We start from the raw sequence: 16,628 nt of genomic DNA on the forward strand, positions 1-16,628 counted from the left end.
AATATAATCACCAGGACTCCACTCGCCTTTGGGGTGACCCACTCGTCGGCCATCTTTGGAGAGTGGGTTCCACTCGATGACGTTAAAAAATTATGATTCTGTATTAAACCGAATTTTTGACGACCGATTCCCGTAAAATCACTGTCAGCAGCAGTGACTTGCCCAGAACGGAGCGATTCAAATACCTGGGATCAGCCAATGGAGGACTGAGTTATGAGACTGGATGAAGTGGTGTTACACACTTGGCGTTCTTTGTGATCGACGTATCAATAAACGTCTCAAATCCAAAATTTATCGCAATGTTATTCCTCCTGTCGCCCTCTATGGTTCTGAGTGTTGCACTGATTATAGAAAAGTTGTGAAAGAGGTGCCTTTAATGGTATGGTCGCGCTAAAGGGAAAATGGTGGTCAGACATGCTGGAAGGGGATTTGAAAGCCTAGCGATTGCATCCAGATTAGGCTTTTGATAAAACAAAATGGCGGAACCGATCCCAACGAGTCGAACCCGCTTGTGGGACAAATAATAATAATAAGAATCCTTGGCGCAACAATCCATATTGGATCAGGATTGATCAGGTACACTATAAGATTACAGTCCCCTTTAGGAGGGGAGGCAATGTGGTTAGTATTACGCTTGCCCCCGATTATTATCATGATTAGACTCAGGTACTCATTCACAGCTGAGTCGACTGGTATCCGACGTCAAATCAGGATACAGATTCCACTGCCACGACTGAGATTTGAATTGCGACTTTCCGTATGACAGCCTTTTGCTATAATCACTCAACTACCCGGACAAAGGTTGAAGAAAAAGAAAGCGAAATGGGATTTCGCGCTTCGGACAAGGCAGCATGAAAAACGTCCGCCAATAAAAAAAAATATCGGTGGTGAGAAGAAACCGTCGCGAATTTCGCTTATGACTTGAAATTTTTCTGAGATTTTACTTCGATGCAACACGAGAAATTTTGCCGCATGGTATGTCGCTCTGATTAGTAGTAGTTTACCTGGAATGCCCTTCCTGTATACAGCACGCCAGATACATTCCCTGTGAAGCTCTCCAACTCTGTGAGAAGCACAAGCGAAGGTAAACGACCACCAGATGGTTATGAAGTGAACTCTAAAATTTATTGCTGATCGCAAGTGGTGTTTGCTCGTACGGTATCGATCAATTGAAAACCAGTTGACCTTATGGCAAGCTCTGTGTTCGAACAATGTGTCATCAATGAAGAGGGTCGAATTTCTATAATACAAAAGGGAGAAAAATACTCTCCAGGGTTCCACCATCTTATTTGGCCTAGCCCCAGAATGTCCAGCTAATAATATTTCAAATTAAATTGTTCCTCCGTCGATTATTATACATAGTAGGTAAATTTAATGCTCAAAAAAGGATGGTACAATACAAAACCGTATCAGCAATTTGGTTTTCGGGATTATGCTAACGCTCCAAATGCACAGTATGTCGCAGAATCACCAAAGTCTTTAAGTATAAAATAACGAAATGGTAATGAATAATTCTGGAAAATTTCTAAATATATGTTTTTCTCATTGGTAGTAATACGTACTTTCGGCATCTACTTCATCATTGTTCTTTACCTTTTAGGTTTGGTTTCAAAATAGACGAGCAAAATTCCGAAAACAGGAGAGACTAGCCCAACAGAAAGTTTCGAATAGTTCTTCGGACTCAGGCAATGTCAAGTCTGAGAGCAAATCAAACGGCAACACAACTCCAAAAGATGTTAAACCTGGATCACCACTTTCCGCTGTCTCAACCACTCCAAATTCAAGTACGTCCTCATCGCATCATTCAACTGATTTGAAATCGCAGAACGGTAAGACCCCATACCATTTTTCCAAGTTTCGCTTTGTAGATTTTCCAGCAAAGTTCAATCAGTTCAACTAATTTTCAGTCGGAACCGAACTTTTGGATTTTATTATTCATTCTTTTCACTAAGTGAAATTATTTTACGAATTTCAGACAAACTGGCCGATGACATGAATGCGAATAAATGGCCAGGATCATGCGGTTCGCTGCTCCAGGCCAAGCAAACTCCCTTCGGCCACCACACATCACACCACGCCGCTGTCGCCGCAGCAGCGTCGCTTTCGTCTCCGTTTTCGTCGCTTCTGGGAGCAGGCGGAGGAGCTGGATATCTTCTCGACCATCCTCTGGGATCATTGAACAAAACAACACCGGCGTCTAGTCATCTTTTCTAATCCTATCCGAACTCATTATAAAACTACGCAAATAATACTACTCGAGGCGGTAGCTTATTGAACTTCCGACCGTCAGCCAACTATTTCCAAGTGAAGAATGCTCAAGCAATTATTCCTTAATTTTACGAATATTCCGCGGTAATTGCAGAGTAGTCCGTTTTCCTTTACCCTTTTCTATTCAATTCTTAATTTACGTAAAGCGTTAATGGAGTATAGGAAGCGCGTGCTAAACATGGCCAGAAAACTAAATTATTTGCATTGTTCTCCTTGGAGTTGGGCTGATGAGAACATTTTCAGCAGCGTTTGCGCAAATTTTTGCTAAATCTAACTCAAGCAGAATTTGGTGTCTCCTAGGGTGTCCTTGCGATTACCATTAGTTTCGTAACCATCTTGCCGGCATTCTGAGCAGAAAAGTTAGGAACCTGTGGTCGTACTGAAAATGTTCATTCAGTCAGGATGTTATGTTGTGGTTGGAACTGGACACATTTCAACAGAGTCGCAATAGTGATAGGAAGTAATTTAATTTTAGAATATAACGATGTTTAGTAAAAATGTACATAAATGCACATGAGAGTAACTTTCGTTTTCAATGTGATGACGCGGCCATTTAGAATAATGATTTGTTTGTATACGAGAATTTTCGAACGTAAGTTAAGGGAGAAACTTAGTCAAAAAATCAAATGATCGCAATTCCTGAGCACTGAATCGAATTATGTATTCCTGTGAAACACGGTGCAATTTTCTGCTTCCTCGAGGATTCTTCCATCGCCCACGAATCCATCTGTCTGTCAAATGTCGTAATAAAATTTCTTGAATATACGCACACCCCCAAATCCTACTCATGGAGTTAATGACGGGGTTTCATGAGGAGCTTAAGCGCTCACGGCTTCTTTACTGTAATAATGAACATCAAATTCCTTTATAATAACTACTTCCGTACTGCAGGATAGCTAATGAAACACCAATGTCATTTTTCATGAATTTTCATGAACTCGACCGTTTTTCCTCATCTTATTTTTTCCCTCATTCAGTATTTTATAACCTACGCTCCTTCTGCCACTTTAGCTATCCTATCTAGTACTTAGTGCAAACTATCCTTATTTATAATGGATTGAGTCCGGAAGACCTTGTTTCGCCTGTCTATAGTTGCAAAGAGTGCGGATTTTCTGTACTGGAAGAACTGAACGAATCTAATGACACACACTTTCGCTGTGAGTGTAGGTGGGAAATTACTATATTTTACAGTATTTGTTGCTCCAATATGCTTCCGAATATGCAGTAAAAAGCGTTTGGATCTTTGTGTAGCTCCAGTAATATGAGTTAGCAGTTGCTCTGGCGGCTTAGTTGGTGGCGGCAAATTGTCCTGGGCAGTGGAACAACACATACCACCAGGTATATCTTACTGAAACTCCAAAGTGCACCAAGGTAAGCACAATATAGCCACAATGTAGACCAATGAAGACATTTGGATACATTTTGTAATCGTAGTCTTCATTTTAATTGAATGCTGCTTTATTGTGATCGAATCTCAATTTTGATCGAGCCTGTCGTCACCGTTCAGCTTCACATCGAGTGTCTAGCTCTCCGGGAATTACCATCCTGAAAGTAAATGTTTTTTATCGAAGAATTGTAATTCGTACACCATGTTGATGAGATGTTTTGGCAGCCCTTGAAGTGGAAGCTCGCAGGTTGTCAAATCATGCACCGCTTCTCTGATATTTCAGCTGGTCTTGAAGTATAAGGTTTGATTTGTTCTGTTTCCACTTGTGAGTCCCATTCTTCAGATATTTCACAGCTTTACTGGCGAGCAGATGCCCTGCATGTCTAGTTGCTCTTCCAGTGTTTGATTTTAAGTGGCATTTCTAATAATGTCCAGAATTTAATGTCTCACCAACCATAGCCATTATATGCTAATGACAACTGGTCAAAAGGGGTATAGGTTGATTTATTGCAGTGTCATCTAAGAGCAACTTACAACAACGTAGACATCACCCAAAATATGTTGCATTAAGGACCACATATATAATATATACCAATTTTCGTAGCGATCGGTTGAACGGTTTCGGAGTCTATCGATCACAAACGGATATGTATAAAAACAAGTTCTATTTTTATATAATGCATTGACATATATATGGCATCAAAAATCAACAATAAGCGCTCCAGGTAAATTCAAATTTAAAAAGTATAATTTTCTGCTTTCATCTCCAACTGAACCTAAAAATTGGCTTATTTCCCCATGCAACTAACTTGCTGAGCTCACTTAAGCCTAATCTCCAGACAAATATTTACTTGTAGGTGAAGAACTGGAACGAGCACTTCAACATAATTTTCAATTGTATAAGATCCGATAAAAATCCACTTTTTGTAGATAATATTTCCAAACACCTTAACATGTAGATAACGACCACACCTCCAAACACAAGTAAAATAATGTGCCATCAACGCGCTCAAACAGAACAAATTCTGTGCTTTTGAACGTCTCCCTGTAAGCCTGTTTGTTATTGCTCCTACAGTATCTCCAGAGGTACTACTTCTGTTCATTCGTACATCCTGGGAATCAGATATATTTTCCAGTAAATGGAAGATAGCATGACCGTTAAAATTCTGTGGCGAGGGGTATTTGCATGCTTCGTCGTAGAAATAATAGATAAAATAATCAAGGAATACTTCGAAAGCTTGGTCTACAAATAATAAGCTAGTTTCCTCTCTGGATCCCCCTATATCGACGACATTAAGCGGCCCCTACATTATTGTGGAACGGTGCGGGGTTCAGATTTCTCTATGTCACTCGAAGATTTCTCTATGTTACTCGAAGTAATGGCAGCGCTATATTCGGAGTTTTCTCAAAAATCTAGAAATGTAGTTATCTCAACACCAACATAGAGTTGAGGTTGTTTCACGTTAATGTTCTACAATACTATATGTTATTCGAAAGCTCCAAACTTCCATCAACCCATGTCTGTATCATGTGGGCGGTGTACTCAGGCTTGAACCAGTAGCAAATGAAGAACTTCGTCGGAGTACACGCCAGACACCCATGGATATGTTGATGAGATAGCGGAAGTAACAGTAAATAGGATGCGGATGTAATGCAATGGAACCCATAATCCCCGGGTGCCGAGGAGAGATGTGGGTTGCTCTGAAGTTACATGGTCTAGAACGGTGGAGGAGTGGAAGTTTATTTGAAAAACCAGGAAAGACCTGAAACAAATTTCTGCAAATCACCATCGGGGGTGTATATGATTAATGCGCTATGTCCCATTTAAAAGTAAATATATTAGACTTCCAAAAATTTGGTAAATTCGTTTCAAGAAGAGGTACTAAGAAAAATGGTTGTAACATTTCGAGAGGAGAGGAGCAAGCATACCAGAAAGCCGTGGGACATATATTTACTTCTACAATGTCAAAGGGTTCAATGAGCTGATTATGTTTAGCGTGTGACTGATTCAAGAATATCTAAAAAGGCATTTAAGAAGAGAACCAATAGTCACTGATTTTTCTCGCCGGTTAGTTAACTTTCAAACAAACTTCCGTTGTTGCCCAATGTATATATATACATGTTTCCTTCGCAAACATGAAAGTGATTGTGCCATTATGAAAAAGCTTCACCAGAAGCATATCTCCAGTATCATCATCATCAAAGGCGCAACAACCGGTATCTGATCTAGGCCTGCCTTAATAAGAAACTCCAGACTTCCCGGTTTTGGGCCCAGCTCCACCAATTCGATATCCCTAAAAGCTGTCCGGCGTCCTGACCTACGCCATCGCTCCATCTTAGGCAGGGTCTGCCTCGTCTTCTTTTTCTACCATAGATATTGCCATTATAGACTTTCCGGGCGGGATCATCCTCGTCCATACGGATTAAGTGACCCGCCCACCGTAACCTATTGAGCCGGATTTTATCCACAACTTGACAGTGATGGTATCGCTCATAGATTTGGTCGTTATGTAGGCTACGGACTCGCCCATCCTCATGTAGGGCGCCAAAGATTCTTCTGTAGAAAGCGGCCAAGAGTTCGCAATTTTTCTTGCTAAGAACCCAAGTCTCCGAGGAATACATGAGGACTGGTAAGATGATTGACTTGTACAGTAAGAGCTTTGTCTTTATGATGAGACGTTTCGAGCGGAACAGTTTTTATAAGCTGAAATAGACTCTGTTGGCTGACAACAACCGTGTGCAGATTTCATCATCGTAGCTGTTATCGGTTATGTCTCCAGTATCAACTGGTATTTTTCTACTTACATATTCTGTCATGTTGATTAACGTAGAAACTATCCCAACTACTTCCTTTTGACCTTGTGTTATTACGAAATTTCTCGAAAATGCCGCCCACTTGAGGTCTCATAACTCCTGTTTAACAGGATTTGAGAGAGGGGATAAAATTAAACGCTGACGTTTCTACATGACAATTGAACCCCCACTGCATAATTTTTAAAGGGGGAGGTGACCGCCGCAGTTCTTTAACGGAATTATAAATGGAAGGCCTTTCTATTTCTTGTGCATGTCCTCCCCATCAGGGATATGTTTGCAAATTCAAACTTGACTTCGGCCTTGACCTTGAGGGGGGGGGGGGGGGTCGAGGGGTTTTGCCGCAATGGGTTCTCATCAGCTTTGGAGAGGAGACATCCTCCTCGCCCGCCATAGACTCCTCCCTCCTTCTAGGGGTGGGATTGTAAATTTAACCTTTACCTTAAAAAAAAATCAAAATGTTAATAGAATTTAATAATGTTTTGAGAATTTTAGATATCGATACAAAAGATGAGATTTTCGAATCCTTTGTCGATTTACCAGTCACCCCAATCGAAGTGAATTTGAGAGCTGGAATATATTATATATAATAAATAAATTAAAATAAGAAGAAATGGTTTGGAATTATAGCGGTCCCAGAAAAAGTCATTGAAATATTCGCGTTTATGTTTGGCTGATCCTCGCACATATAATATTGACCGCCCTAATTCTTATTAATCAAATTTTCAGTTATCAAAATCAATTCGCAAAGAAATAACTTAATGGTTCATAGTTCCACAGTTACTAATCTTTAAATTTAAAAGTTGATTTATAATTTCCTAAAATTAATCAAATATATACGAAAGAGTCCAATCTGGGAGTATTCTGATAGCACAGAATCTCTTGGATAATTTTCCTTGTGAAAAATCAGCGATAGGGACAGCAAATTAGGATTGCCTAACAAGGAATGAAGTAATGAGGAGAAGACTAATTCAGATCACTGGACATAACATGTTAGTTGAAGGTGAATGGCGTCATCTACATACATCTCGGGTCTTGTGCCAAAAATAAAAATAAATGGCAAACTCAGCGTTTTGCAATTTTTTTCTTGCACGAAATGTTCGAAAATGGAAATCTCTGGCTATCGAACAAATCCGAGTTCCCATAGCATCGCTTAGTTTCGCCTTGCATTAATCACTGCGAATGAAAAAGTCGAAAAATAAAAATGAAAACAGCTTGAAAACTTGTTGGGAAATTTCTTTTCAATACCTCTTGAATTATGTGTTGATAGATATTTTTATAAACGTGATACATTCACGAAAACTCTGCACGACCTGAAGTAGAATATTATTTCTATTTAAAATTACCCAAAGCACTCACTTCAGTGCAAATGACAAAATTAATCATACAAAGTGTTTATTCAGATTGCTAAGAAACCAATTAAAGCTTGCGATTTATACAAATTAAATGAGGGACTAGTTATGAGTTGATAATCGCGCAAAGATGGAGGCTCAGAGGGTGTTTTCAACAATTGAATTTTAATTCGAATCAGTGCAATGTAAAAGCGGAATACAATTCTATAATTGTGTCGAAAATAGAATATCTACTGGGGATGGTTTTACTTTTGAAGATTATTATATGAAAGTACAATATAAATAAACATATACGACTAAATATGTAAATAGAGAGAAAATTTATTATACGTGAATGTAATACATTCAAATAAGAAAATCCGTCGAATAATTTCAAGAAGAGCGGGCCCCATTTACTTTAAACACGATCCATTAATAATCATATTTGAATTAACATTCCGACTGTTTACAAAGTGTTGCTGGGGAAGAACTGCGGGGCTCGCAAATCAGAATATTTTTTGAGACTCGGTCCTACTGTCCTGTAAATAGTTTATTTAAAAGTAACATGTATCATTGAAAATGTATTTATGACTCCGAGATGTGTAAGCTCCAAATTGTATATAATCCTATGGATACTATCTAAATAAAAATTATCATAAAACAAAGTTTTTTTCTTGTAATTTGAAATCTTTATAATTTGATGAAAATCTACTACATGCATATCTACAATAGAAACAATACCAAACGGCAAGATATCTTAGTAAAGTAAAATACGTATGTAGTTACATTTAATTTCATGTGATGATCAACTTGATGTGACTTTTCTTTTTGACCCGACATGTTTTCGCAAGGATATCTTCCGTTGTCCCAATCCCCCAATCCCCAGGATACTAACAACTCCGCGGATTCAATTTCATTTTTAATGTTTTGTGTGAAACAAAACCTCATTAGCATCGGTTCAATGTCCGTCTGTCTGTCACACCCGATTTGCTCGAAAACGGCTGAACCGATTGCCACGCTATTTGATAAGAAGGTTTGAACTGTAACTCCCTTTTTAAATAGCAAGCAGCACCATTTTGGGCTGAATTTGAGGGGACTCCCCATACATGCGAAGGAAGGGCGTACATTTTTTTGCACCGAATATGGTCACGTGGGATATGAAATAAAAGAGTTCCATTAATACTTTTCATAAATAACTTTGTTATGAAACATAAGGGAGTGAGGGCTCAAAATGTGTGCCCCAAAAAGTGAAACAAGTCTCGTTCTCGGAGCCTTTCCAACCGAAAAATCTGATACATCCCCACGAAATCTCATCCTAAAAATACAATACATATATCATCATTACCGTCAAGAACGGCGCAACAACCGGTATCTAAAATCTAAAATCTGTCTGGGGTCCTGATCTACATAATCGCTCCATCTCAACAGGCTCTGCCTCGTCTTCTTTTTCTACCATAAATATTGCCTTTATCCTCATCCATACGGATGAAGTGACCCACCCACCGCAACCTGTGGAACCGGATTTTATCCACAACCTTACGGTCGTGATATCGCTCATAGATTTCGTCGTTATGTAGGCTACGGAATCGTCCATCCTCATGTAGGGGGCCAAACATTTATCGGAGGATTCTTCTCTCGAACGCGGCCAAGAGTTCGCAGTTTTTTTAATAAGAACCCAAGCCTCGGAGAAATACATAAGCACTGGAAAAATCATAGTTTTTAAAGTGAGAGCTTTAACCTTATGGTGAGACGTTTCGAGCGGAACAGTTTTTGTAAGCTGGAATAGGCTCTGTAGGAAGCCAACAACCGTGCGCAGATTTCATCGTCATAACTATTATCGGTTGTGTTTTCAACCCTAGATAGGAGAAATTTTCAACCGTTTCAAAGTTGTAGTCTCCTATCTTCATTGTTTTGACGTTTGACCAGTGCGATTCGATGTTGTTCGTTCTTTCAGTTTCGGTCTTGGGACTGACGTTGCCACTATGTACTTCGTCTTGCCTTCATTAATTGCAGCCCAAGATCTCCCTCTGCTCAATCGGGATGAAGGTAGACTCTGCATCTCGGGTTCTTCTTCCCATGATGCCAATATCGTCAACGTAGGCCAGTAGCTGGGTGAACTTGAAGAGAATGGTGCCTCTCGCATTTACATCCAGGCATCCCTATGTCGTAGACCGTTGTTGATGTCGAATGGTCTTGAGAGTGATCCTGCTGCTTTTATCTGGCTTCCCACATTAGTCAGCGTCAGCCTAGTCAGTCTTATCAATTGCATCAGGATACCGAATTCTCTCGTGTCCATGTACAGTTTTACATTGGCTATGCTTTTATAGGAGCCTTTAAAGTCGATGAAAAGATGGTGCACTGACTGCACTGTGTGATATCTCCCTTTTTATGTATGAGACAGATAATGCCTCGTTGCCAATTGTCAGGCATTGATTCGCTGTCCCATACCTTGAGCACAAGTTGATGAATCACTTGGTGTAACTGGTCACTTCCATATTTAACTAATTCGGTTGTCATTTCATCGGCTCCTGGCGACTTATTGTTTTTAAGCCGATGAATTGCTCGGACTCTTTCTTCTATGCTTGGTGGTGGCAGTATTTGTCCGTCGTCTTCAGTTGGCGAGACCTCCAACTCGCCGATGTTCTGGTTGATGAACTATCAAAGTACTCAACCCATCGCTCCAATATGCCCATTCTGTCGGAAATCAGATTTCCCTCTTTGTCTCGGCAGAATGAGCATCGAGGTGTATAGGACTTCATTCTGCAGACTTGCTGGTAAAACTTGCACGCCTGGTGCGGTTGCTCCCTGTACTTTTCTAGTTCACAGACTTGTTGGTTCTCCCAGGCTTCCTTTTTCCGTTTATGAAGTCGCTTTTCCGCTCGCCGGAGTGCGTGATAAGTTTCTACGCGTTCCCGCGTTCTTTGAGAATGCAACATTACTCGATATGTGGCTTTCTCTCGTTCCGTTGCTAGCTTACATTCATCCTGAAACCAGTCGTTCCGACTTTTCCTGCGGTTTGGACCAAGTATCTTTGTTTCCGTATCAATGATAACGTTCTTCAGCTGGTTGTGGAGATCATTTGTTGATGCTTCATCTCCAGGTCATCTGTCAGCTGCGGTTATTGCGACATCTATTTTCCCTTATAGGTGTTATGGAAGGCTTCAGTATTTACCCTCGCCTGATTGTCGGAGGGGATTCTCGGCGTGGTCAATTTGTTTGAAAATGGTCTCGTCTGGAAAGGCCCATGTATGTTTGTGGACCGCTTTCCACGCAAACCATGTGCTTCCAAAAATCATTTCGTGCGATACTGCTAACTGAATAATCCGCAGTCCGTTATCCTTGATCGTCCCTACTTAACTGTTGGAATCTCCAAGCATGACTTTGATATCATACTTGGAACAGGCTTCGAGAGTCCGCTCAACTGCTTCGTAGAAGGTAACCTTCTCCGACTATGCAGACTCCTTTGTAGGGCGGTGAACGTTTATGAGGCTTATATTTCTAAATTTGCCTGACAAACAGCAGGTTTCATTTTTTGGCTGACTAAGAAACCTACTCCGAGCACATGGTTTATGGTGTAGCGACTCTTCTCCAGGAAACCGGTCCCTGTCCAGCACATTCTTTTCAACGCTGTTACATCAGCCTTATATTGGGGCTAGCTGCTGAACAGCATTCGGCCTGTACAGGGAGCGCACGTTCCATGAGAAAATGCGCAAATCCTTATTCTGTTGTCTTTGCCAGGTTCGTCGTTTTAATATCCATCCTGTGCGAGGCTACTGCTCTGGCTTCGGAATTCCGGTTTTCCGTGTAGGGTTGTCAGCCCTACCCAACCCCCAACCTGGAGGACCGATTGGTACATTTTGTCCCGTTTTTAGACGCGGGAGACTCGCATTCATCCTTCTTCAGTGATCACCACGTGGAGGTGGAGATAGGGTTTGGTAGTAGAGCTATTGGTGTTGGTTGAGCAGGCGTTTCCCAGGTTTGCGTGCGTACCGTGCGTACCGATCCACATTTCGCCCGGGGACCTATGCTACCGTTTGACCGCTAGATATACGTGCCCGTTCATTCAAGAATTACAGTATTGGTATAAGAAATAATATAAGGCAAAACTTTGGGAAGTTTGAATGAAATCCAACTATTATTAGTAGCTCAAAGTTTTGCATTTAAACGTATTCTATATAATTATTCTACTTTAAGTCTAGAAAGTGAACTTATATGAACCGCTTGGTCCATGGAGACATTTTAGTTTTCCTCTTCTAGCTTTTTTTAGTTATTTGCATATCAGTGCGGGTTACTCCAGACAGACATGTGTATGTACAGCGAAACCTCTCTAGGTCGAATTCTCATTTGCCAGGAGATTTTGACTTAAGGGTAGATAACGCTATGTTCAAAAACTTCCCAAACTACCAAAAATTTAATATGTATGGCCAAATTGAGGTGTTTTTTTTTTTTTTTTTTTTTTTTTTTTTTTTTTTTTTGGGGTAGGGTAGGTGAATGCATTTGAGGTGTGTGCAGTACATTTACGTCAGTACTAAAGAAATATTTTCATTGAATTGATTAAAATTCACTTGGAGAGAAGTATAACCCCGGTCGTTTCTTTTTGTGTTCTCACGTTGCAATATCTGGATACTGTCGGCGATATTCAGTTTTTTTTTTTTTTGTTTCTTGTAACCATGGAGTTTTCAGGCCAAAATTATTTTACATTTATTACTCTTTCCAATCAAAAAGTGAAAAAATAAACGTAAAAATAAAAAAAATAATTGTCATATTTGACGAAACTTATTCATTTCATTATAAATCTCGGTCCGTGTCTGAAATGCCGGATTCGGTATTTAGGTCATCCAGTAGCAACATTTTGATTGCTTCGGGACAAAATTTGATCCTTTTCTTCGTCTGCTTCTGAACTTAATAATAATCTTGATATATTGCATTCCACCCTGGAGAATTTCTCGCGTAGTTTCCGCGGTATAAATGAAAGGGTTTATTTCTAGCTTTTGCTGTTTCTTCTGGCAATTGTCCTATGGGTAATTAATTTTAATTAATATTTTATGCGTAGTGGGACTCATTCAGTGCCATCCATATAGACGACATATAAGCTCGAAGTCGCCATGATGTACTCATCGAATTGCCCGTCTATTTTATGACCACTTGAGATGCTTTCCAATATAACCTTTAATATATATATTAATTCAACATCTATTTGTGTTATACCAAAAGCTAATTGAGAATCTTCGGCTAATGTTACCAAAGTTCACTTTCGGTATGGCAACTAACAATCTACTTTCTTTTCGAAATCTTTTCTGAATATGTTCTATTTTTTTCTGCTTCGGCTCTTTTTTCTCTGTATTTTTTTACTGGCAACTTATATGGCAGATGCAAAGCGCTTTAAAAAATCCGAATTCTGACATAAAGTACAGATAGGCCAAATACAATTGACGTAGACCTTATGTTTAACTTTTTCGTCAGATTCTTGAAGTCTTTAGATGGTTATTCGCATACATAACAGTGACTTCTAGCTCCGCCATGCTATAAACGTAGTATGCTGGTCCCAAGCCCAGGTAAAGGAAGAGGGTTCGAGCCAACGTACCTTTTACTATCCTTAGTAAAAAAACAAAAAAATGTTGAGATGAGGGAAAGAGATAAATAAAGTATAGTCCGAGTTATTCCACTATGCTAAATCCTACCTGATCTCTCTTGGTGAAATGTCCCACGGCAGGCCGACCAAGAAAACGCATCCAATGGCGTTAGAAACAATATGATCAAGTAAATGTTGGTACCCTAACTGGAAAGGTCAAGCAATTGGCAAGAGCCCTTCGGAAAAGGCGCATTGATTTCTGCGCTCTGCGAGAAACCCGATGGTCGGATACCAAAAGCTGCGATATTGAACGCGCTAAAACGGACTATAAAGTTCTCTATTTTGGTGATAGTTCACACACTCTATACAGTGTTGGTATTAACATCTCACCATTATATCAGCTGATCACACAGGTGGTCCTTGAAAAAAAACGCCTCCACCACAAATTTCTCGACAATAAAATGCGTGCTAATTGGCAAATTTCTAAGATTGCCAACCGGGAAGCAAAGAAAGCAGTCGCTGTCACCCGAGTGCACCATTACAAAAATCTTTACGATAAACTGGACACAGTGAATTCTTTAATCGGGTTATTCAGACTGGATATCTGACTGGAAAGAAAGTACGACAGTTCCAATTTGGAAAAAGAAAAGTAGTCCAGCAGAATGTTCAAATTACCGTCCGATCCGGTTATTTTCCCACACCTTGGGAAAATTTTGTACGCATTCTTGATAACCGTATTCGTGAAATCGTTGAAATAACCGTGAATCAAGCCGGATTTGTTAAGAACTGTAGAACTACTGACACAATACACACTGCGCGGTTACTCATGGAGAAACACCGTGAGAACATCACTACATTTGACCGTGCGCCACACGATCTCATCTGGTATGTTCTACGACAATACTTAGTGCAAGAAGAACTCGTGCACTGGGTACAATTGCTCTCTGCGAAGTGTGGGGGTTGTATCAAAACCGCTTCGTGTCACTGTTGGTGTTCATCAAGGAAGCGCCCACTCACCATTCCTCTTTGTGCTTGTTATGGACACCGTCACACGGGACGCTCATCGTCCAGCGCCCTATACACTGCTCTATGCAGATAATCTTTTTCTAGCATCTAATAGCAAAAATGATCTCGAGCAACTTATCCAAAAATGAAATGATCGCTTCATGCAACACCGCCCCAGATTCAAACTGAATAAAACTGAATTTTTGACGACCAATCCCCATGTAACAGGCACAATTATTGTCAGCGGCAATGACCTGCTCAGAACTGAGCGATTTAAATATCTCTCGCATTCTTTCTTTTTTCAGCAATAATTTATAGTAAGAATAAAATGATTTATTGGTATTCCCAATAATTTCAAATTGCCGGTTGAGTAAATCCGCTTTCACGACCATTTCTAGCGCGAGTTGAAGATCTATCGATATTTTTAATACAGTCGAACCTGGATATAAGGAAAACTTCTTTAAATGGAACATTTTTTCGTGCACCTTCAATTTTCAAAGAAAAAATAACATTTTTCAATTTTTCGAACTTCTATATATGGAATAGAAAACCTCTTTATAAGGAATTCATTTTTTTTCCGGAGCCTCTATAAATGGAAATTTTTATGTTATTCAGTTGTCATGACCTCTATATATGGAATTTTCCCCTGAACGACAAAAAGGGAAGGTCTTTTTTTTTTCTTAGAATCGTGCAATTTTCTATTGTGACACGTTTTGAAATTTTTTGTTTATTCAAAGTTTAATTTGAAACTCGGTGATAGTGGTGACGATTCTTTCACTTGCAAATTAAACCTTTTACTGTTCCTTTGCCGCTATAACTTTTGTTTCTTTTAATAATAAAAGGCTGTCATGTCCGAAAACAAGAGAAAAAATTTAAGTTTAAGTGAGAAATTGAAATTGATAAAGGAGTTTGAAAACGGAAAAACTCGGAATGCAATATCCGCGGAATATTTCGTGCCGCTGTCGACATTGTGTCGTATTTTAAAAGAAAGCGACAAAATCAAACAAGAGTGTTCTGAAGGACATGGCAAAATAAAAAGAAATCGTAATTCGGAATATCCGAATCTGGAACAGTGTTTAGTGGAGTGGTTGAAACAGTGCCAAAGCAAGAATGTACCTGTAAATGGACCGATTTTGAAAGAAAAAGCTGAAGAATTTGCTAGGAAGTTGACGATTGGAGGTTTTTGCGCCAGCAACGGTTGGTTGGATGGCTTTAAAAAAAGAAATGATCTTATTTTTAAAAAAATTTCTGGTGAAAGTGGTGCTGTAGACATCAACGCATGTAGCCAGTGGATAAACGATCTTCCCGCTTTGCTGGGAGATTATTCTCCTAACGACATTTTCAATGCAGACGAAACAGGGCTCTTTTTTAAATGCTTGCCAGATAAGACCTTTACCTTTAAGGGAATTTCGTGTCATGGTGGGAAGTACAGCAAGGAACGTGTCACTATTCTTTTATGTGCGAACATGACTGGCACTGAGAAATTACCCGTTTTTCTTATCGGCAAGTCAACGAAACCCAGATGTTTTGCAGGTGAGTAAAAGATTCTTCGTTCGCTGTTACTGTATAAATGACATTAACAGAATAAAGGTTATGAGTCGATAGTTAAAATACTATAGATTTTTTTCTGTTTTAGGCGTGATAACTCTTCCTGTTGAATACAAAAACAATAGCAAAGCATGGATGACTGCAGCACTTTTTTCGGAATGGCTTAAGAAAATCGATATTCAGATGCGCCTCGAAAATAGGAAAATTTTACTTTTTATCGATAATTGTACTGCCCATTACAGCTCAGATGAACTACAACACATAAAAGTTGTCTACCTACCTCCAAACTCCACCAGCAAGCTGCAGCCCCTAGATCAGGGAGTGATTCAAAATTTTAAAATTAATTATCGTCGGGAGGTTGTTCGCCATATTTTAACAAATCTCGAAAGCAACGGTAGCTTGGAAATAAACGTTCTCATCGCAATGAGATTTGTGAAAAAAGCATGGTTATCTGTAACCCAGACCACTATAGCTAACTGTTTTAGGAAAGCAGGGTTCAGGATAAATGGTTTACAAGAGCCCCAATATTCCGAATGGGACTCTTCACATGAGGAGTTACGGCCTTCATTCCAAGAGTGGTCTGAATTAACTTCCAATGCCGGTGAGAGGGTACCTAGCTTCGAAGATTATGTAAACGTCGATGAAAATATCGAGGTTACAGGAGAGCAAACAGTCGACGACATTGTGAGCACCCTCCAAATGTGTG

The 16,628-nt window shown here is 39.7% G+C and overlaps 2 protein-coding genes across 3 annotated transcripts in view; one reads left to right on the plus strand and one right to left on the minus strand.

Moving 5' to 3' along the window:
- The window catches only part of LOC119653481 (paired mesoderm homeobox protein 2B-like), an 82,936-nt gene extending 80,172 nt beyond the window's left edge, over positions 1–2,764 (plus strand). The window contains exons 4-5 of the mRNA XM_038058108.1: positions 1,601–1,829; positions 1,976–2,764. Coding sequence (XP_037914036.1) covers positions 1,601–1,829; positions 1,976–2,214 — 468 coding nt within the window. The 3' untranslated portion in view covers positions 2,215–2,764. The remainder of the gene's footprint in view (positions 1–1,600; positions 1,830–1,975) is intronic.
- Positions 1–16,628, minus strand: part of LOC119653484 — a 55,178-nt gene that overhangs the window by 23,784 nt on the left and 14,766 nt on the right. Inside the window, exon 1 of one of the 2 annotated variants that reach the window (XR_005249703.1) lies at positions 14,045–14,231. The exons of the other annotated variant lie outside the window; for it this stretch is intronic. The gene's annotated coding sequence lies outside the window, so the exon portion shown is untranslated. Of the gene's footprint in view, positions 1–14,044; positions 14,232–16,628 lie in introns of those variants that run through there. 2 annotated transcript variants of the gene reach the window in all.

The sequence above is a fragment of the Hermetia illucens genome, chromosome 4 (genome assembly GCF_905115235.1).
Source record: "Hermetia illucens chromosome 4, iHerIll2.2.curated.20191125, whole genome shotgun sequence".
Classification (NCBI taxonomy): Eukaryota; Metazoa; Arthropoda; class Insecta; order Diptera; family Stratiomyidae; genus Hermetia; species Hermetia illucens.